Source organism: Poromitra crassiceps (genome assembly GCF_964638095.1).
Source record: "Poromitra crassiceps genome assembly, chromosome: 1".
NCBI lineage: Eukaryota > Metazoa > Chordata > Actinopteri > Beryciformes > Melamphaidae > Poromitra > Poromitra crassiceps.
In genome coordinates, this window is record NC_139623.1 from 101,624,232 (window position 1) to 101,647,925 (window position 23,694).

General features: G+C 45.4%; 1 protein-coding gene across 6 annotated transcripts in view; it reads right to left on the reverse strand.

Annotated features, from left to right (window-relative positions):
- The window catches only part of ksr1a (kinase suppressor of ras 1a), a gene marked incomplete at both ends in the record, with an annotated part of 66,482 nt that extends 42,788 nt beyond the window's left edge, over positions 1-23,694 (reverse strand). For 5 of the 6 annotated variants that reach the window (XM_083649515.1, XM_083649519.1, XM_083649518.1 and 2 more), the window contains one exon: positions 23,470-23,685. In XM_083649515.1, coding sequence (XP_083505641.1) covers positions 23,470-23,685 — 216 coding nt within the window. Of the gene's footprint in view, positions 1-23,469 lie in introns of all 6 variants that reach the window. The other variant, XM_083649520.1, reaches the window with a different exon arrangement.

A 23,694-nucleotide genomic window follows, 5' to 3' on the forward strand; every position in this document is an offset into this window, starting at 1 on the left:
GCCAAAGCCTCTGGTATGTCAAAACCACTGTATCAACCCATGTCTACGATAAGGATCAGACTGGAGTTTTGACTCATCTTTTAGTGTCAAAACCCTCAGAGAGAAGACTGGAATGGAAACTCCTCCACAATTGTTATGAGGAGGATGTATGAAGCTCTGACCCTGTACCCCATTTCTTTCCAGGCCAATGTCAAGTGCAGTGGTCCTGTGAGTAACTCTAACAATGAACACCGTGCTATTAGTTTGCAGTGGTCCTGTGAGTAACTCTAACAATGAACACTGTGCTATTAGTTTGCAGTGGTCCTGTGAGTAACTCTAACAATGAACACCGTGCTATTAGTTTGCAGTGGTCCTGTGAGTAACTCTAACAATGAACACCGTGCTATTAGTTTGCAGTGGTCCTGTGAGTAACTCTAACAATGAACACTGTGCTATTAGTTTGCAGTGGTCCTGTGAGTAACTCTAACAATGAACACCGTGCTATTAGTTTGCAGTGGTCCTGTGAGTAACTCTAACAATGAACACCGTGCTATTAGTTTGCAGTGGTCCTGTGAGTAGTTGTATTTTATATGAGAAGGTAGGCTGGTCCTCCCTGTCGGCTCGAAGGGAACAACACTGCCTTCTATTTATTTATAAAGCCTTGCTCGGGAAGCTTCCCTCTTATTTGTCTTCACTCATTAGTCTGAACAACACATGCTATCATACACGCTCTCAATCACTCATCAGTCTATCTGTACCCCGCGTAAGGACTGAGCTAGGAAAGACTGCATTCTCCTTTTATGCCCCTAACAAATGGAACTTACTCCAGAGCTTTTTAAAACTAGACCACTTAGTCCCCTTGGAGTCTTTTAGAGTGCTCATTGAGGGTACCCTATGCAACAGATGCTCTTGTTTTCTATGATGTTTTATATAATTGTATATTTCTTCTTTTTTATTTTGTTCTTTTATCTATTCTTGTTTGTATTCATGTAACTGCTGTACTGTATGTGTGCATATTGTAATCAGGGCTCCCTTGAAAATGAGAGCATGCTCTCAAGGGCACACCCTGTATAAATAAAGGTTAAATAAAAAAAAGTAAAAAAAAGTAACTCTAACAATGAACACTGTGCTATTAGTTTGCAGTGGTCCTGTGAGTAACTCTAACAATGAACACTGTGCTATTAGTTTGCAGTGGTCCTGTGAGTAACTCTAACAATGAACACTGTGCTATTAGTTTGCAGTGGTCCTGTGAGTAACTCTAACAATGAACACTGTGCTATTAGTTTGCAGTGGTCCTGTGAGTAACTCTAACAATGAACACCGACTGTGCTATTAGTTTGCAGTGGTCCTGTGAGTAACTCTAAGAATGAACACTGTGCTATTAGTTTGCAGTGGTCCTGTGAGTAACTCTAACAATGAACACTGTGCTATTAGTTTGCAGTGGTCCTGTGAGTAACTCTAAGAATGAACACTGTGCTATTAGTTTGCAGTGGTCCTGTGAGTAACTCTAACAATGAACACTGTGCTATTAGTTTGCAGTGGTCCTGTGAGTAACTCTAACAATGAACACCGTGCTATTAGTTTGCAGTGGTCCTGTGAGTAACTCTAACAATGAACACTGTGCTATTAGTTTGCAGTGGTCCTGTGAGTAACTCTAACAATGAACACTGTGCTATTAGTTTGCAGTGGTCCTGTGAGTAACTCTAACAATGAACACTGTGCTATTAGTTTGCAGTGGTCCTGTGAGTAACTCTAACAATGAACACCGACTGTGCTATTAGTTTGCAGTGGTCCTGTGAGTAACTCTAACAATGAACACTGTGCTATTAGTTTGCAGTGGTCCTGTGAGTAACTCTAACAATGAACACTGTGCTATTAGTTTGCAGTGGTCCTGTGAGTAACTCTAACAATGAACACCGACTGTGCTATTAGTTTGCAGTGGTCCTGTGAGTAACTCTAACAATGAACACCGACTGTGCTATTAGTTTGCAGTGGGGCGTCGCCGCGCAGCGCAACACAGCCGTATAGTGTGTCTCCTTATCTCAGAGTCTATCTGTAAGAGTCCATTACAGCAAGCGGCCTTAGGCCGTCAACAGCACCTTCAGATGAGCCATGCAACACCAGTTAGCTCTCAACCCGCCACCAGCCACCTCTCAAGTGAGCAACAGTGTGGAGTGTGTGTCTTTCCCTGCTCATTCAACTCGCTCTGTCTCACACACACACACACACACACACACACACACATGCCGGCCGCGCAGAAACTCACACAACCACGCTACCCTGAGAAAGGCTGGCCTTGGGATGTAAAAGGCTGCTTCATGGCAGCTAATGAAGGCATCTCCACTGTAGGCCGGAGAGATGGGAATGGAGAGAGAGTGAAAAGGAGCTGGCTGGGTGCACATTAGGTATCAAAGATCCTGACAGCTGCCATTCAGATATGCAATAACTAATCAATCTACTGTACTGAGCACATCAATGAACTAATCAATCTACTGTACTGAGCACATCAATGAACGAATCAATCTACTGTACTGAGCAGTGAGCACATCAATAACTAATCAATATACTGTACTGAGCAGTGAGCACATAAATTAACTAATCAATCTACTGTACTGAGCAGTGAGCACATAAATTAACTAATCAATCTACTGTACTGAGCACATCAATAACTAATCAATCTACTGTACTGAGCACATCAATGAACTAATCAATCTACTGTACTGAGCACATCAATAACTAATCAATCTACTGTACTGAGCACATCAATGAACTAATCAATCTACTGTACTGAGCACATCAATGAACGAATCAATCTACTGTACTGAGCACATCAATAACTAATCAATATACTGTACTGAGCAGTGAGCACATAAATTAACTAATCAATCTACTGTACTGAGCAGTGAGCACATAAATTAACTAATCAATCTACTGTACTGAGCAGTGAGCACATAAATTAACTAATCAATATACTGTACTGAGCAGTGAGCACATAAATTAACTAATCAATCTACTGTACTGAGCAGTGAGCACATCAATTAACTAATCAATATACTGTACTGAGCACATCAATAAACTAATCAATCTACTGTACTGAGCAGTGAGCACATCAATTAACTAATCAATATACTGTACTGAGCACATCAATAAACTAATCAATCTACTGTACTGAGCAGTGAGCACATCAATTAACTAATCAATCTACTGTACTGAGCAGTGAGCACATCAATTAACTAATCAATATACTGTACTGAGCAGTGAGCACATCAATTAACTAATCAATCTACTGTACTGAGCAGTGAGCACATCAATTAACTAATCAATCTACTGTACTGAGCAGTGAGCACATAAATTAACTAATCAATATACTGTACTGAGCAGTGAGCACATAAATTAACTAATCAATATACTGTACTGAGCAGTGAGCACATCAATTAACTAATCAATATACTGTACTGAGCACATCAATTAACTAATCAATATACTGTAATGAGCAGTGAGCACATCAATTAACTAATCAATATACTGTACTGAGCAGTGAGCACATCAATTAACTAATCAATATACTGTACTGAGCAGTGAGCACATAAATTAACTAATCAATATACTGTACTGAGCAGTGAGCACATCAATTAACTAATCAATATACTGTACTGAGCAGTGAGCACATAAATTAACTAATCAATATACTGTACTGAGCAGTGAGCACATCAATTAACTAATCAATATACTGTACTGAGCACATCAATTAACTAATCAATATACTGTAATGAGCAGTGAGCACATCAATTAACTAATCAATATACTGCACTGAGCACATCAATAAACTAATCAATCTACTGTACTGAGCAGTGAGCACATCAATTAACTAATCAATATACTGTACTGAGCACATCAATTAACTAATCAATCTACTGTACTGAGCAGTGAGCACATCAATTAACTAATCAATATACTGTACTGAGCAGTGAGCACATCAATTAACTAATCAATCTACTGTACTGAGCACATCAATAAACTAATCAATCTACTGTACTGAGCAGTGAGCACATCAATTAACTAATCAATATACTGTACTGAGCACATCAATTAACTAATCAATCTACTGTACTGAGCAGTGAGCACATCAATTAACTAATCAATATACTGTACTGAGCAGTGAGCACATCAATTAACTAATCAATCTACTGTACTGAGCAGTGAGCACATCAATTAACTAATCAATCTACTGTACTGAGCAGTGAGCACATAAATTAACTAATCAATATACTGTACTGAGCAGTGAGCACATAAATTAACTAATCAATATACTGTACTGAGCAGTGAGCACATCAATTAACTAATCAATATACTGTACTGAGCACATCAATTAACTAATCAATATACTGTAATGAGCAGTGAGCACATCAATTAACTAATCAATATACTGTACTGAGCAGTGAGCACATCAATTAACTAATCAATATACTGTACTGAGCAGTGAGCACATAAATTAACTAATCAATATACTGTACTGAGCAGTGAGCACATCAATTAACTAATCAATATACTGTACTGAGCAGTGAGCACATAAATTAACTAATCAATATACTGTACTGAGCAGTGAGCACATCAATTAACTAATCAATATACTGTACTGAGCACATCAATTAACTAATCAATATACTGTAATGAGCAGTGAGCACATCAATTAACTAATCAATATACTGCACTGAGCACATCAATAAACTAATCAATCTACTGTACTGAGCAGTGAGCACATCAATTAACTAATCAATATACTGTACTGAGCACATCAATTAACTAATCAATCTACTGTACTGAGCAGTGAGCACATCAATTAACTAATCAATCTACTGTACTGAGCAGTGAGCACATCAATTAACTAATCAAACTACTGTACTGAGCACATCAATTAAGTAATCAATCTACTACACTGAGCACATATGTGGGGGAGAAGGCGGTGTGTGATAGTTGTGTTGGCCAGCACCTCCTGTAAAGTTCAAGATTCAAGATTTGTATTGTCACTCCGTAGTACAAGTACGCACGTGTGAAATTCTTATGCTGTGTGGGGGAGAAGGCATTGTATGCTCCGTGTATGCTCGGCTGCTGCGTGGCCTCGCCGGCCCTAATGGCGGGTGTGTGTTGCTCACAAAATGTTATTGCCCTTTAAGTTTACATGCGTGCGGGTGTGTGTCTGTGCCCCCTTATGACATCACTAATGACATCACCTTTAAGTTTACATGCGTGCGGGTGTGTGTGTGCCCCCTTATGACATCACTGATGACATCATCAGTGATGTCACAATGCCTCCTTGTGTGTGTGTGTGTGCCCCCTTATGACATCACTGATGACATCATCAGTTGTATGACATCACTGATGACATCATCACATCAGTGATGTCACAATGCCTCCTTGTGTGTGTGTGTGTGTGTGTGTGTGTGTGTCAGTGGGACAAAAATCTAAACAGAGAAACAGAGAACAGAGCCCGCATTGCCAAATGTATAGTATAGATACAGTAGATGGATAGATAGATTCAAGAGAATTCTGTTTTTATTTGATATTGCATACTGTTAAATTTAGATTATTGAAACTTGATGATGATGAGTATCACCAGTTAAACTTGTTTAAAAAGTATAGGCCTATAGGCCTAAAAAAATAAATTTGGGTCATGACATGAAAAATGTGGGCCGTGATGGTAGACCAGTTGATAACTACTGGCCTAGACGATCTTTTCTCACATACAGACAAAAACACAGAATAAGAGAAAGGATGGTTTCTAAAGAGTCAAACAGCATTGGTGTAAAGCTATGTCCACTGGTGCACCAAGTTCCACTGTCTGTGGAGCGTGAGCCTTAGGTGCAAGCATTGACCTGTGAGGCTGGCCAATATGAGAGCAGCTTATTGGGGGGGAAGACGGAGATAACCTTGACAAATATCCTCAACATTATCCTTTTCTCTTAGACATTTATGTTGGAAACTTAAGCCTTAAAGCTTTTTTTTTATGAGAACACATGCATGCATACATTCTGAATGATGATACTTAAATTTCAAAAGCATCAATTAAACAGATGCTAAATGATTTAAAGATTATTCACAGTGCTCATAGCAAGTTTCTGAATGTAAAGTCTATGTAGATCTGCACTAGTATAGCCAACACTGAGAGGCCTTTACTGGATGTGGCTAATGAGCTAGCCTTCCACTTTAGCTCCCTATACACTAGTGCAGTCCAGTGACGTCAGGTTACCTAGCAACTCCTCTTCTGAGTCGTCAGCAACATTTCAGTAGGATTTTCCCATACATGTGAAACACAGAGCTTTGACACAATACATCTCAGCATACATCTTCTTGTGCAGGACATAGGAGCTACAGAACATGATCTACAGTCACATACAGAGCATTTACTTTACCAATTACCACCCGAGATACACATGCAGAGAAATCCCTAAATGATATTAGCAATGAATGAGTGTGTGTCTATGTGCATGTGTGTGAGAACACAGGCATATCATAGTCTAATAACCGGCTTCTTGCATATTCTTTTTGCTGCAGACTCAGAGAGGAGAAACGTTACGTAGCTCGTGACGTGTGGCCTGGAGAGGTGGGAGGAGGGGGGGGGGGGTGATGGCGTCAGAGCCCACCTGTCAGCGGAGCTAAACAACGCCATGGCAACGAAGCGAATGCTGCGAGGAGGTGAGTGACAGCCAGTGAGTGTGTCAGCCAGCAGAGAGGAGAGCAGCCCCAGGCAGCCTGACACAGCAGACTGCATGGGGGAGCACATCCCACTGCTCAAGGCTGCTGCTGACACAGCCACTTTGGTGCACCTGCCAAGGATAGCATGGCCTATCTGAGAGCCAGGCAAGGAATGTTCTATCCCGGAAAATGATATTTGCACCGTAAGGTCAGTTCAATTTTCCTCAGAGTAAAAATGAATAGGTTCCTTGTTGTCAGGCTTGAACTAGGGCTTGAACAGACTTGGTGAATAAGGATACAAAATTGTTTCTATTCCTATTGTAGTATTGGCTACATGCCCCTCCTTCTCAAACACATAAGCATTAGTGGCCCTGGGTGACACAGGACAGGCAGGATTTAGATCAGCCAAACCCAAAATATGCCTGAGGTTTTTGGGCGTAAAATAAAAATAAATAGGTTATAAATGCAGGTGAAGCGTATATATATCAAAATCTTCATAATTACAATATATCGCCAGTAGATGCTTTATTTGATTGTAGAACACTGTGTAATTCTTAGAAATATCAATCTCAATCAATCTGAGAAACATACATCGTTCTGTACATATTCATAATATGTTCATCACTGTCAGCCACAAAGGGCCACATGAGCAGTTACTGTATATGATTAGGTTGTAACCTGTGACCTCCTCTGTGTTCAGATGCAGAGGGTTCAGTCAGTGTCACAGTCAATATGAGATGTGACAGTTGTCAGGCACACATTTGGAGCAGCATCAAGCAATAAAACAACGGTGTGAAAGCCTCACATGTTTTGTGCTTGATGCATGAGTTTGGCAATGCTGGGGGAAAAAGAGAAGAAGGGAAAAAAACAGGTCTGGTGACGCAGTGGCCAGGTCACATGGCCTTTTTTTTTGGGGGGGGGGGGGGGGGGCTTTGGGCTTTGTGTGGCAGGCAAGCTGACTGTCCCAGACAATAGCCTGCTGACCCCTCCTCCATCATTATTACCATCAGAGCTGCCTGACTCCTTGGGCAGGGGAGGGGCTAAGCCTGGCTTTGCGGGGGGATGGGGGGGGGGGGGTGACAGTCTGGTCACCAATCCTCTGTCCTTACGCTGTGCAAGGTTCTGCCCAAGCTCCCCAACAACCAGCTCCCCAACACACACACACACACACGTATACACACAGGCGTGCGCACACACACACACACACACACACACACACACACACACACACACACACACACACACACACACGTATACACACACACACACACACACACACACACACGTATACACACAGGCGCGCGCACACACACACACACACACACCATTGGATGACCGTTGAGTGTTTAGGCTTACATGTTGACATGGCAGAGGAACATGGGGATGTGGCCAACGTGACAGCCCTCCCCAGCACAGTAAACAAGAGGCAAAACAGATTGAAAAAATACTACATTTTACATGACGCTGCTCATAATGTTGAACAGTAATTACAATATGTTGATAATGGGGGGAATCATTTTTCCAAGCTGATAGGGATTTTATTCCCCATTCATTTTTCCATAGATGTTTCGTAACATCCTTATATAAAGTTGTACTTGGTCAAACCAAGCGATTCAGCTATAGCCTATTCAGAATCAGGAGAGCCCATACAACATTTCACTTGAACCAAGGATTTTTCAAAACTATTACTAAAACGAATGTGGAATGAAATCCCTTAGGTCCCACGCCGAACCCGGAAGAGGGCGTGACTTCGGCTGTCTATATGCTGTATGTATATAACTATTACCTTCTTAATCGAGTGAAGGGGAGCTCAAACATGCAGTACAGGAGACACCATGCCAAATGCCTTGCGATTTGGAGCTCCCACACACAAATCCCCTCTTCCCAAAATAGAAATACAGCAGACCTCAAAATTACAGGATGTAATGCAACTCATCCTCAGTCAGTTTAAGAATAGCTCAAAGGCTGGCCGCGCCGCGCCGCGCGCTGTGTTAAACCACCCTGATTGCCACATCATGCAGTCCATTCTTATTGGCTACACTGCCTACAGAAAAAAAGAAAGAAACTGAGACAGTATCGTGTGTTGCTACAATCACTAGAGTTGTGTTTCTTTTCTTCCATAGCCTCATGTGAGCCACACGCTCCATTGTCTTCTCCTAGGCCTCCGACAGACACAGAGACAGACATGGCTGCAGACACACACGGACACAGACACAGACACAGACAGACACAGAGACAGACATGGCTGCAGACACACACGGACACAGACACAGACAGACACAGACACAGACACAGACAGACACAGATACAGACATGGCTGCAGACACACACGGACACAGACAGACACAGACACAGACACAGAGACAGACACAGACAGACACAGAGACAGACACAGAGACAGACACAGAGACAGACATGGCTGCAGACACACACGGACACAGATACAGACAGACACAGACACAGAGACAGACAGACACAGAGACAGACATGGCTGCAGACACACACGGACACAGATACAGACAGACACAGACACAGATACACACGGACACAGATACACACAGACACAGACACAGATACAGACACAGACACAGATACAGACAGACACAGACACAGCGGTTGCCATGTCATAAGAGGCAGCCCAGTTGATTGACTTTGATTGTCTCCTCCCCTTCCCTCTCTGCTCCCCCCTCTTGCACAGGCGCTTTTGCGCGTCATTCGATTTTCTTATTTAACAACCAAGCCTGAAAATGCGTAGGAAGAAAGAGGTCTAAATATAGATGCAGCCACAACAGCTCACACACACCATGAGTGCCCAGCAAACTCTCTCCAAAACCATGAGAAGACAAAACAGACCAATGCTTTCCTATTGGCTGATCATTATGTGGAGCAATGACTCTCTCAACAGGTGAATTGCAATGCTGACCCTTAAATACTCACAACTAGGAATGACTATCTACTGTCTGACATGATTCACTTATTATATTTGAGCTCAGCCACAGGACATACACTATTCGTTTCAAGGTGTCTTCAGGTTACTGTAATACATGTAAGGTTAATTCAGTGTATGGATCACATGGACTTACATGATTTGGCCTTGGTTTAAAATGAGACATGCTAAAGTGAAACTGAGGGAGAGAAAAAGAAAGAAACAGACAGACAGAGGGAGAGAGAGACACAGACAGAAGGAGAGAGACAGACAGACACAGAGAGAGACAGACAGCGGGAGAGAGAGACACAGACAGAAGGAGAGAGACAGACAGAGGCAGAGAGAGACACAGACAGAAGGAGAGAGACAGACACAGAGAGAGACAGACAGACAGAGGCAAAGAGAGAGAGAGAGAGAGAGAGAGAGAGAGAGAGAGAGGCAGAGAGAGACACAGACAGAGGGAGAGAGACAGACACAGAGAGAGACAGACAGACAGACAGACAGACAGACAGAGGCAGAGAGAGACACAGAGAGAGAGAGAGAGACAGAGCGAGAGAGAGAGAGGAGACACACACACACACACAGAGAGAGAGAGACAGACAGAGAGAGACAGAGAGAGAGAGAGAGAGGAGACACACACACAGAGAGAGAGAGAGACAGACAGAGAGAGAGAGAGAGAGAGAGAGAGAGAGGAGACACACACAGAGAGAGAGAGAGAGAGAGACAGAATGGGATTAACATGGTAAAAGTGAAGCAGCAGTTAGCAGCACTCCATTTGAGAGGCCAGTATCATGATGTTCTCACTGGTTGGAGTGAATAATAAAGCTCTCTCAATGAGAGTATAAAGTGAGTTCAAGCCTCTCTTGATTGTACTCAAGTGCAATATGGGAGCGATGCCCCTTTGCGCCACAAGTGTGACAAGTACTTTGACCTCACACACAATTCACTCAAATTCATCACATGAATGAAAGTGGTTGGGCTCTTCTGCTGCATCGTGGCATCACCTGTGAACTGCTGTGGGAGTTGCAGGATGTGTTTGACACAATGCTGTGGCCATGGCAGGTGTTTGGGCTTTCTGTGTTAGCAGTTTTCCGCCAATCCCCAATACAATATTCAACTCCTGTACAACTCTCATGCCGATGCCAACAGTGCTAGTGCCTCCTCTGGTCAGTCGGGGTGCCTGTTTGGGGGGAGGGGAACTGGGGGGAATAGCGTGATCCTCCCATGTGCTACGTCCTGCCGGTGAAACCCCTCGCTGTTAGGTGTTGCTGCACATGTATCGGAGGTAACACAAAATTCTGGGCCCTATACATAAGCAGTGTGGGCCCCCTTCCTCTCTTAATCCATGTCTCTCATGCATCTTTTGACATTTTCGAGGGCCCTAGGTAGTCAGTCCGCCCCCCCCCCATGACACCCTGGAATTGGCCAAGTACAATTGGGGAGAAAATGGGAGAGAATTCAGAAGAAAAACTTGATCAAGCCACAGCAGAACAACATTGAGCTACAGAGATGTGTTTTGGCTGAAATGTGGAACCATGACGGTACCAAGATCCCCAGATTCATGGTGAATCCAAGATGAACTGCTCAATCTGCTGGTTTGAAATAAGGGAGCATGTGGTTAAGACAGTGGACAAGTGGAACCTCAAGGAGAAGTGAAAGTGCTAACTTATGGTGAACAGTGGTTTCAAAATGGTATGCCAGTAAAGACAGAGGAAGCATGAACGCTGGTCAGGACCGCGCATTCCTTAGCCTGCAAGCCCCACTACAAAAAGCAGAAGAAAAGATTGATTCTTGATGTTTTTGTGCATTGAAATACTGGGAATGACTTCTAGACCTGTTTTTAGGGCTGGACAAATATATCAATAATATATCGATATCGTGAAATGAGACAAGATATCATCTTATATTTTGGATATTGTAATATCGTGATATGGCATAAGTGTGTTCTTTTCCTGGTTTTAAAGGCTGAATTACAGTAAAGTGGTGTCATCTTCTGAACTTACCAGTGCTTCAGTGAGTGTTCTAGCCATTCTATTATTTGTCTTTACCCACTAGTCATTATAGCCACATTAACACTTTGAGTGCCACGGCCCTTGGGCAAAAGGTTGCTTGCTGTGCCACATAGGCCGCAATGCATTTTAAAACAGTCATATAATTTCTTTAATAATTACTATGTGTAGCGAAGCTTGTTGGCTTGCTGGAGGCGAAGCGTTTGGGCTTGCCTCGTGAAGTGTGCTGGATGGTGGATGAGGGCTCACGCGCTCTGATCGGTCAGAATCACGGAGATGGAGATAGGGACCGACATGTCGGTCCTGGGACGCGGTTGAAATACCACTGGGATGACTGGGTGTAAGGCAATCAGGCGCCAGGGCCTGGCCGGTTGGAAGATGGCCAGGATTCAGTTCGGGTCCGGATTTAGTTGTGCTAACGGTTGACATCGTGAAGGAAAGGGGAATCTCGGAAGAATCAAGCAGATCTCTCGGATGTGGTGAATCAAGCTGGAATCTCTTGGATGAGGTTAGTCAAGCTGGAATGTGAGTCGCCTTAAAGTTAATATCCCAGTTGTGGCTTATATGCTCGCGTTTCGGTGTATGACATCACGGCATTGGTGATGTCACAACGTTCTAGGGAGTTATGACATCATCGATGTTATGTCTGACATTGCCGATGACCTCACAGGTGAGCTCTATGCTATGACATCATCGGTGTCATTGTTGATGATGTCATCGTCATTACGTCGTGGCGCGCCGGCTGGTGGGCATCGACTGTCCCAAGAATAGGCTTGACGGTGGGCCGTTATGGGCCCTTTTCTACAGCCGCTCCCAGATTCCTGTGGGGAATCTGTATTCTTCCAGAAATGGCCGGAATGGCCCTCTAGTCCCACCTGGTATAGGCAGGGCTTGGTTGATTATTCTGGGAGTGAGGGGGGCTGTGGTCCGCCTGGCCACCGGCCGCACGCCGTTGTCCAGTCCCGTACATCACAAGAGCCAAGATTTGGTGACTGTCCTCGTTGGCCAGGATGTGTGTGGGATCCTACTGCAGTAGCGAGCTGTAATGGCCTCTGTGGGCTGGAGCTTCCAGTTGACGAAACTCAGCGGCGTGAGGTCGGCGCGGGAGCCGCTCAGGAGCCAGGGGTCTATCCATCCTACCCATCCTACCCAGCTACTGCGGTAGTGAGGAGCCTCTGGTTCTGGTGGCTTGCGTTTCCAGTCGATGAGACTCAGTGGCGTAGGGTCGGTGCGGGAGCAGTTTGTCTGCCCTCGTTGGAGGGAGGCCTCTGCCCCTAGTGTCTCGTTGGCTGCCCCGTGGAGCGCCGGTGTGGCATCCTCACTGAGGGCACCGAAGGTCGTACACTCCTCCGGCTTGGGGGGAGCCGACCTGAGGCCACCGTAACTCGGCTTCAACTCCTCGCTCTTATCCGCAGTCGTGTGGAGTCGGGGTGTCTTTGGCCAGCTGTCTGGGTTGAGAAGAGGGAAGGGGGATCCGCAACCCCGCCTGCTGGTGGTGAGTGCGGGAAGAGGCCTTCCCCACGCAGTGTCGACCACAACAGCTACCTGTGATTGCGGTGGGTCGTCCTCCCACTCTTCCCAGGCCTGCAGCAGCGTCTCAGGTAGAACTGGCCCATCCCAGCCTGGCTCCCATCTCCATCGGTGGTGCACGAGCAGGACAAGATGGATCCTCCCGAACTGATGGAGGGGCAAACTCCTCGGGCGGGATTCCTGCTGCAGGGCGGTGATGGGGCAGGGCTGCTCGCCTAGACCAAGGTTCGGTTCCGCAAGGGCTCTCTTGGTGCAACAGGTCTGCTCTGGGCAAATTGCCGGCGAGATGATGAGGGAGACGGCCGCCCCGTGAAGCATCTGGGGCTCCTGCCTCGCCGTCCGCCAAGGCATGTCCACTTGCTCCACTTGCCCTGACTTCTTGGCCTCCCTGGGGGTCTTGGCTGGAGTCGTCTCCGTGAGCCCGGGCAGGGCCAGGAGGTGAATTCTGGGAATAGGCAGTTGAGATGGCTGGTCCTGTCCTCTGGGGGGGTCCCAGCTCTCGACCTCGGCTATCCTGGGGTGGTTGATGCCGTCCGGCTGACTGTGCCCTGTGCTGTTGGTCCCAACGTTCGCCGTGCCTACCTGAGTCTGGTGCATCTCAGTGGCGGGCTTGGCCGCCCCGTTGCACTCTATGGTATGCTCAGGGTCGGCAACCTTTGCCGGCGGACGTGTCCTGGGTGCGGGTGTTGGTGGCATCTGTAATGGCCATTGCCTTTGTCTGGGCAGTGGAACCGGGGGTTCCCTAGCCTGGGGCGCTGGCTCTGGAGCCGCCGTGCTGACCTGACCCTGGGGTGAGGTGAGAGGCACAGGTGAAGTGGGTGGCGCCCTCCGGGTTGCTAGCCCTGAGGCCGGTACGCACGCCTGTCTCTGGTCTTGGGGGGCGAGAGGCACAGGTGGAACTGCCGGGTCCCCGGCAAGTGGACGGGCGCGAGGCCGGGCCGCTACGTGCTCCTGCTCGACTTGCAGCCAGGCACGAACCCGGGCCTCGAGGTGGGCCAGCTCAGCTTCCCGCAGGTGTCGGCTTCTCTCCAGGCGGCGGGTGAACCGCTCTTTACCTTGGAGGGCCTGTGCCTGGGTCTGCTGGGCTTCCTCTTCGGCCTGTTGGGCCTTTGCTTGGACCTCTGCTTTGACCCGTTGACAAGATGCCCCTGCTTGGACCCGTTGAGCCTCTTCTTGGACCTGTTTACGGGCCCGCTGGGCCTCTCTGGCTAGCTTTGTCAGCCGGTCGTACTGCTCATGGGTTTCCTCCTCCTCCGCGTGTTGGCGGCGAAGGTTCTCAGTCGCCACGATCATCTCCTTGAAGTATTCAGTGATGTCCCGGTTGGTCTCCCTTTTGCGCGCGATCTTATGTTCGAACTCGGCCCTTGTCTGGGCTGCCTGAGCGGGGAGTCGGTGGTGGCTGCGGATGAGTTCCTGCCCCTGGTGGATCTTCTGGTCGGAGTGTAGGGGGTCTCGCCCTTTAGTACTACTCCGAACGCTGGATACTTGGCTGTATCCAGTATCGATCTGGTGGGGGAAGGGTTGCTCCTCTGGTCGACGAGATGTCGTGACCAGGGCGAGCTCACCTGACTCCTGCTCCATCTCTGAGCGTCGCAAGTCCTCTGATCCAGCTCGAAGGACCAAATTGTAGCGAAGCTTGTTGGCTTGCTGGAGGCGAAGCGTTTGGGCTTGCCTCGTGAAGTGTGCTGGATCGTGGATGAGGGCTCACGCGCTCTGATCGGTCAGAATCACGGAGATGGAGATAGGGACCGACATGTCGGTCCTGGGACGCGGTTGAAATACCACTGGGATGACTGGGTGTAAGGCAATCAGGCGCCAGGGCCTGGCCGGTTGGAAGATGGCCAGGATTCAGTTCGGGTCCGGATTTAGTTGTGCTAACGGTTGACATCGTGAAGGAAAGGGGAATCTCGGAAGAATCAAGCAGATCTCTCGGATGTGGTGAATCAAGCTGGAATCTCTTGGATGAGGTTAGTCAAGCTGGAATGTGAGTCGCCTTAAAGTTAATATCCCAGTTGTGGCTTATATGCTCGCGTTTCGGTGTATGACATCACGGCATTGGTGATGTCACAACGTTCTAGGGAGTTATGACATCATCGATGTTATGTCTGACATTGCCGATGACCTCACAGGTGAGCTCTATGCTATGACATCATCGGTGTCATTGTTGATGATGTCATCGTCATTACGTCGTGGCGCGCCGGCTGGTGGGCATCGACTGTCCCAAGAATAGGCTTGACGGTGGGCCGTTATGGGCCCTTTTCTACACTATGTAAACACTGAACACGCACAAATAACGATGAGACTCTCTTCTATCACCTGCAAAAAAAAGTTTATTGATCCCATTTTCCGTTCTTTAGTTATGAGCCGGAGAAGATAGCTTGATTGAACGAAAAACAGACCTTTTTTTCTACGAGCTGAGATAATGAGCCTTTTGTGAAATTAAACATTTCAAGCACATCACTGACTCTGAAGCTAATTTTCTGATGTAGTCACACCTCAAAAATAATTTCCTTCAATAAAACAGTGAAGGCCAGGGAATTTTGTTTGGAAGAATAATATTTTTAGTTGCAACCAGCAGCGCTGGCCACTGCGTGCGCTGCTGGTTACAGCTTCTTGCTTCTGCTGGTGGGCATCGGATATTCTGGCTTGCGTTTGCCAACCCTGTCCTGCTGTCTGGTTCTGTCTGGGTCAGTGTTGTGTGCTGCTCTGCGTGCCCCACCTCCCCCCCTCCTCCTCCCCCCCCCCCGTTGTGGGAGGAGTGTCTCTCTGCTCTGCTCGGCTCTGCTGTTTGCTCTGCGTGTGCTCAGCACTTGAAAAGTCCGCTAGATCCAGCTTTTTTACAGCCGCGTGTACCAGCTCCCATGCTTCCAGTTGAGAATAATAACAAATCCACGGCTGATCATGCGAATGGGCTGTTGCAGCGCACACGGAGGTGCTCAATTGTGATAGCAGATTGGCTGCTGCAGGGGCACAGCTAAACGTTATGCTTCAATGAAGCAGCTGCATACGGACGGATGCGATGCGATTTCCTTTTCCCCAACGACTTCTTCTGTGTGTTTTACTCCACGTTCTCTCATCTGGAGAGCGCTGTCGCCACCTAAGGGTTCTGTAAAATAGGTTAGACACATTCAATAGCTCTCATATTGTAAGAGGCGATGTAAGAAGCTGAGATGGACACCCCCCCGTCAAAAAAACAATTTCGAGTTATTGACGCCATTTGGCGTCGCTGGCACTCTACGGTAAATTTCTAATGACGCCATATGGCGTCGCTGGCACTCAATGTGTTAATGATGATTACTTATCAAAAGTCTCATTGTGTAAATATTTGGTGAAAGCACCAATAGTCATCCCTACAATATTGTTGCAATATCGATATTGAGGTATTTGGTCAAAAATATTGTTATGTTTGATTTTATCCATATTATTGCCCAGCCCTACTTCTTTTGCAGCATTTCTTAATAATGTCATTAATGTTAGTATCAAGTGATGGACATTTATCTGTATGAGTGTTGGCTGCAACCTGGTCAGGATTGCAGCTTCAAACTGTCAAAAGCTGAGCTGAAGTGACCGGTTGATCACTTTAAATCCCTTGTACTAACTTAGACATAAAGAAATGATAATGGATTTGAGATAATGGTTGACATAAAACAAGTGAAATAACTGGAGCTTGTCGAATACATTGGTGAGCCATTATTAAACATATAATGATCCTCATGGGAAATCTACAGCGAGGTCAGAGGTCAAGCTCAGCTACAGAGCACCAGCCCTGGGGCTGGGAGGGATTTGTGTCTTGCTCAAGGACACTTTTCTTTACATCCATTTCCCAGCAAGAGAATTAAATAAATAAATAAATAAATAAATAAATAAATAAATAAATACTTGTAAAGCTTTCCATTATTTTAATGGAATTGAAATTTGTTTCAAGGGGAGAATATACTGTAGTTGGTTTGCCCATCAAGAATCATGCAATCGATGAAAAGTAAGAAGAAGAAAACAGTAACAGTAACAAAAAGGTATCAGACATTTTTCTTAAAAGTGTAAAATGAAAAAGAAATTATTTAATCTAAAACTAAAATTTAAATCAAAATACATAATTTAACCAAACCTATGCCTTGCACTGTCTGGACCCATTTAGGCCCTAACAGAAATAGTACAAGAATAAGAGACAGTAAGACTGAAACTGCTCGCTCATAAATGCCTGCTCAAGCTCAGAAATCATTCTAGACTTAATCAAATATATCTACAGTATAAGCAATACCAAAAGCAAGTTAAATGCAAGTTTATGAAAAGTTATGAGTTGTGTCTTTAAAAAAAGATACAGAGTTTGCTAATGATATTTTGTCAGGCAGGTTGTTCAAAAGTTAAGAGGTCTTAATTGCAAAATGTTCAGTCACCTTTTACCTTGAATCTAGACCTGGTATTGCAATTTCTCCATTGTTGAATGATATTGTTATTTAATTTGTTATCAATTATTCGTTAATTGGCCTATTGCAGACAGCCCCTCACTTTTAGTTTCTGATTTCTGTGTGGTATTGACGGACAGCTCCTTTTATTGTTAAATTAAAAAGTGTTCTGGGGGCACGGTGGCGCAGTGGTAAGCGCTGTTGCCTCACAGCTATAAGGTCCTGGGTTCGATTCCCACCTGGGACGCTGTGAACGCTGAAGGAGTGCATGCCCGTCCGCATGTCCTCGAGTGCCCACCGCCCGGGTGGGGTCATCAAAAGGGCCTTTCTGTGTGGAGTTTGCATGTTCTCCCCGTGCCCCCTGGGGGTTTCCTTCATATAGGAACCCCTCACCAAAATATGCAATATCCTGGTCGCTGAAGTGGTGCCTCCTCTGGTCGTTCGGGGTGCCTGTTCGGAGGGAGGGGAACTCGTTGGAATAGTGTGATCCTCCCACGTGCTATGTCCTACCGGTGAAGCTTCCCCTGTCAGGTGAAAAGAAGCGGCTGGCTACTGCCCATGTCTCGGAGGAAGCATGGAGCCAGTTTCGGCTCTCCCCAGATCGGCAGAGGGTTGAGCAGCAACCAGGATAAATAAATTAAAATTAGCACTAACAGGGGATAAAAATGGGATAAAAAATCTGGAAAAAAATATTATACTAAAAAATAAAAGTAAAAAGTGTTCTGAGAATGCGTTATTTGGCCTCCATGCTGGTGACGGGCAGATGTGGGCCGCGAACAGTTTTGAGATTTCCAAGTGGGCCATGAGTCGGTAAAGGTTGGGAACTGCTGATCTAGACTTTGGAACAGTCAAAATAGCGTTGTCAATCTTGATAAATGTATAACTGCATGGGGAGTTCTCTGAAATATAAGGTGGGGGGAAGCCATTTACTGATGAAAAATTGATCAGAATCCTAACAAATATTCTAATAATCAATTGGAAGTCGATTTAAGATCAGTAAAATTTGAGTTATATGATCTCTCCAAGATGTTGCATTCTGAACTCACTGCAGTGCAGACCATAAGCAGTTGTACTGTTGAGGCAAAAATACATGCTTCTGCAAATGAGATGAAATTAATCAAGAGAATATAGAATAAAAGAGTATTTTCCTGTTTCCACTGTAACACACAAAAGCCAGTGAGCAATCTGAGCCTCTCATTACTTCCATGGCAAAGGCCGGCAGTAGATTTGAGTGAGATGTTCTGCTGAACTTCACTGAGACCACAAGGCAGGGAAAGCCACCTTTAAGCAACCTGAGCCACTGCTCGCCTCACACTGACTTACAGGGACCAGGCAGCCACAGAGCTGCCAGACTAACCCCATGCACTCAGCAGAGACCTTTAATACGGATAGAGACAACCCAACTTCCAGTCATTTCCTGTATCTGTGCCACTGCCACGCCCCCTTAGGAAGTTTCATACCACTGACAGACAGCCAATCACAAGCTGATAACCACGCCCATTTAGGCGACCAGAAGTACCATTTCTTACAATTGGCGGAGCCTGGAGTGGGGTGTCTCTATCTAATATTAAAGGTCTCTGGTAGAGCTGCAACGATGAAACGATTAATCAATTAGTCGATCGACAGAAAATTAATTGACAACTATTTTGATAATCGATTAATCGTTTTGAGTACAATGTCAAGAGAAAAGGTCTAAATTCTCTGATTCCAGCTTCTTAAATGTAAATATTTTCTGGTTTCTCTACTCCTATATGACAGTAAACTGATATTATCTTTGAGTTGTGGACAAAACAAGACATTTGAGAGTGTCATCTTGGGCTTTGGGAAACGCTGATCGTCATTTGCTACCATTTTCTGACATTTTATAGACCAAACAACTAATCGATTAATCGAGAAAAAAATCGACAGATTCATCGATTATGAAAATAATCGTTAGTTGCAGCCCTAGTCTCTGGTTGTAGTCAAGTCACTATGTCTCGAGTCTGAGTCGAGTCCCCAGTGTTCGAGTCTGAGTCCAAGTCTGAGTCAACTCCCCCATTATCTGAGTCGTCCGAGTCCGAAGTTACTGAACATGAGCGTGAATGTAGGTGGAACACACATGCCTGCCCTTGCACGAAATTGAATAATGTCACAGTAGATAATTAATATCATGCCAAATGATTAGGGCCGATAAAAAGAAAATGTCTTTATCAATTAACAAGTCTGAGTCTGAGTCTCCAAACTTCTGAGTTTAAATGCATGCAGTCCAAGTCATCAGTGCTCAAGTCCAAGTCGAGTCCCAAGTGGTGAAAATGAGTTCAGGCCCTGGACTGGAGTACTACAACACTAACCCCAGGACAGAGGCTGTTCAGGCCCTGGACTGGAGTACTACAACACTAAGCCCAGGACAGAGACTGTTCAGGCCCTGGACTGGAGTACTACAACACTAACCCACCCCAGCACAGATACTGTTCAGGCCCTGGACTGGAGTACTACAACACTAACCCTAAGGACAGAGACTGTTCAGGCCCTGGACTGGAGTACTACAACACTAACCCCAGGACAGAGACTGTTCAGGCCCTGGACTGGAGTACTACAACACTAACCCACCCCAGCACAGAGACTGTTCAGGCCCTGGACTGGAGTAGTACAACACTAACCCCAGGACAGAGACGGTTCAGGCCCTGGACTGGAGTACTACAACACTAACCCCAGGACAGAGACTGTTCAGGCCCTGGACTGGAGTACTACAACACTAAGCCCAGGACAGAGATTGCTGCAGAGAGACCAGCATGGCATGTACATTGTCAGGTACTGTAGGACACCGATGCAAAACGCACCTTAAAGACAACGTACCTTACTTGTTCTACACGTCAGAGATGGACGAAGAGAAGGAGTGGAAAGCATGTAGAGGCAGGCAGGCCATGAACTTCACATGACAATCTGACTGTAGCTCAGGAGGTAGGGCGGGTCGTCCACTAATCGCTTTAGATAAGAGGTCGGTGGTTTGATCCCCGACTCCTCCAGTCTGCATGTCGAACTGTGCATGGGCAAGACACTGAACCCCAATTGCTCCTGATGGCTGTGCCAGCATCCTGCGTGGTAGCTTGCCGCCATCTGTGTATGAATGTCTGTGTGAATGGGTGAATGTAGAGTACTCATTGTAAAGTGCTTTGGATAAAAGTGCTATACAAATGCAGGCAATTTACCATTTACAATCCTCAAACTATTCAAGAAGGCTAGGAGAGACAGAACCACTGACACTTGATACTTGGCAAGCAGGTAAGCAATTGCCAGGTTGAAAAAGTATACACTTATGCTCCATTCAAACAGGTCTCGTCTCAAAGTTTAGGGGCCTTGCTGTTGTCATTTTGTCAGGCTGGAGCAGTCTACTCACTACTCTGTGTGGAGTGGGTTTGTTCTGAGAGACAACATTTGAGTTGCATTTGCAGGAGAAAATTGAGTGAAAAGAATGTTGCCAAAAAGGGAAAATATGTCATTTGTGTTTATCACGGTCGTACGAGTGTGTGAATAATAATACGAGTGTGCTAGTCAAGGTTGGTGTTTGATTAATTATAATTTTGCTTTAAAATATGCTTCTGCACACAGTGGCATTGTACAGGCACAGTTGGTGATAAAAGGAACAACAATAAAACCGTATAAAGCTGAGCTCCGGTTTATTGTCTAGTTGGTATTTCAGTTTATACTGAGAAACAGACAGATAACAAAATATAATTGTGCCCACATGCCAAAAATAAAAAAAGTCTAGACTAACCGTTCACCCTTGTAAGAATAGAACGTTATTGTGGCCTCTTCACCGGAGCCTGCTAACATTCAGTTCCTACATAGTAACTTGCCAACTCACACCTGCTGCTTGCCAACCAGCTAGGGAACCGCTGTTAACCAAATTGCAGATATTCACATTCTCAAAGTGAATAAAATGCTGCATCTATGAACTCAAAACTGTTTTGCTATTTCTACCATGTTTTAAGATATAACCAGGACCCCCCCCCCCACACACACACACACACACACACACACACACACTTCCGCATTACAAATTATTGTCAAATTGATTAATTTTAAGCATGCAAGAATACATGTCACGGTCCTGCTGAGGCAAACAACAAAGATGTCCCAATCTGAGAGTGACAAGATGTGTGGTTACATTGTAACACCGGGGCTAAATGAGTGCTGTTTTGGCCAGCCTGACTTGATGGATGGTTGGAGGTTTTGAAGGCAACCTGAAAACCTGTTTTGTTAAGCCATTGCACCACTGTATGGCTGAAATGGAATGCTCCCATCTTTCTGGTCCATTCATTTATAGGGGCAATAGCACAGTTGTTGCCGAGGTGTTCAGTTACACAAAAATAATAGAGATTGGATAATTGATACCCTCCAGCCAATCAGGAGTGAGTAGGCCTATTCCTTTAACAAGGGTATAAAGCTTGAATAAACCATGAGCCAGAGAAAACCTGTTTTCATCTATCACTTCTTTAGAATATCTTGACTCTATATCAAAGATCAACCAACATCAATGCATTATGCAGACTAGTAGCTGCTATAAGTGAATAGTTGTAGGCATTACCACTGAATAGTAGGCCTATCCTCTATTTTCACAACTCCATGTCTTAACCAAAACGATCAGAGAAGGTATATTGTGCTTTTACACCCTAACCCTGCACTACCCCCTCTTCCTACCACGCTCCTCGCAAGAGCAGGCCCCACTGTCGCCTTATGGCTTTGTTACTAATAATATGAAGATGTATGTTTCCATGACATGTTTCTTCATTGCTGCCAATATTGAAGAAACAATTTGTGGCTGTGCATTAACATGACTTAGCAGGCCTGAGTTTAAATGAACTGGACTAAAAAAACTGGCCTATAATACATTTCACCACAAACCCAATTAGTAGAAATAAAGAATATGATTATTCTAGTAATATTATAGGGATACCATAGGAGAGAACAATACCATAAACCACAAGAAGGCTATAGACTGAGGCTACTGAGCACCACAGACACGCTATCGCTGCAAGTCCTGGAAGTAATAGGCCTAGGATTATATTATGGTGATTTTCTTTTTGTTAGGATGCATGCATTACATGCACATTATAGACACATAGGCTACACGTTTTTCCAAAAATCAGGTAATAATGATGCCTGAAAAGACTGAAACAGAACATAATTTGTGCATCCTTGGCTTATGCCTGCATGCTACCAGCCAGGCATGACTTCTCTAGCTTACTGCCTGCCTGCCTCCTGTAGTAGGATAGGCCGTAGGAAGCCACGGGCTCTTGCGCAAACCAATGTCAAGTCATCCCAACACGACTGAACTGAATCTGCCTCCAGGTGCAGAAAAGCAGCGCATACGTCGATATCTATCCTATTTGCTGATGGTTATTATGGCTGGGAAATGAAGAAACACACGAGATGCTCAATTTCGTTTTGCATTTTGTCTTGTAGGCCTCTCGACTCCTGTACACACACCAAATAGGGACGCTACTGTATGTAGGAACAGAATACAACACAATGAAATGCAGTGAAGATGTGACATTTGGCCAGGCTGAATTCAGCTGCACACCGCGGTGCTGCCAACTATCCGGGGGGTGCCTGACAAAATATTCCCACCTAGAGAAAGAGGTCACAAAATATAAGCAGATCAAGCGACATTTAACCATCCTTTAGAGAAACGACGAAGCCCACCGTCCGTGGTGAAACTTAGACACCTGAATAGCCTTTTTGGGGAGATCTTCACCTCATTACAACGTCCCTGCGGTACGTTGGAAGCTACACGCTCAGCTCACTGACGAGCGCCTCGCTTGCTTGCAGCCAATATTCAGCCTATTTGAGGCGGACATAGCGTTAACGGGCTTCATGACTCCGCAATTTGGCGACTCATTTTGCTGGCAGGACGGGACTCTAGACATAATTTCAAAGGGTTCGTTACCTCTAAAGTGCGTATTTCTTGCTGTGTGAGGTCGTTGGACGCGGCGCATTTGGTCCGGAGCCCTTGTAAACTGGAGATGGAGATTTCAATCATATTCTGGATGAGTTCGCATTGATGTAGCGCGGCCATCGCTGCACCACCGCCGCCGCCGCTATCCCTCTCCGGCTGCTCATCACTCTCGACCATCTTCCCACCTTTAGCAGACACACTATCCATTCCTCAGCA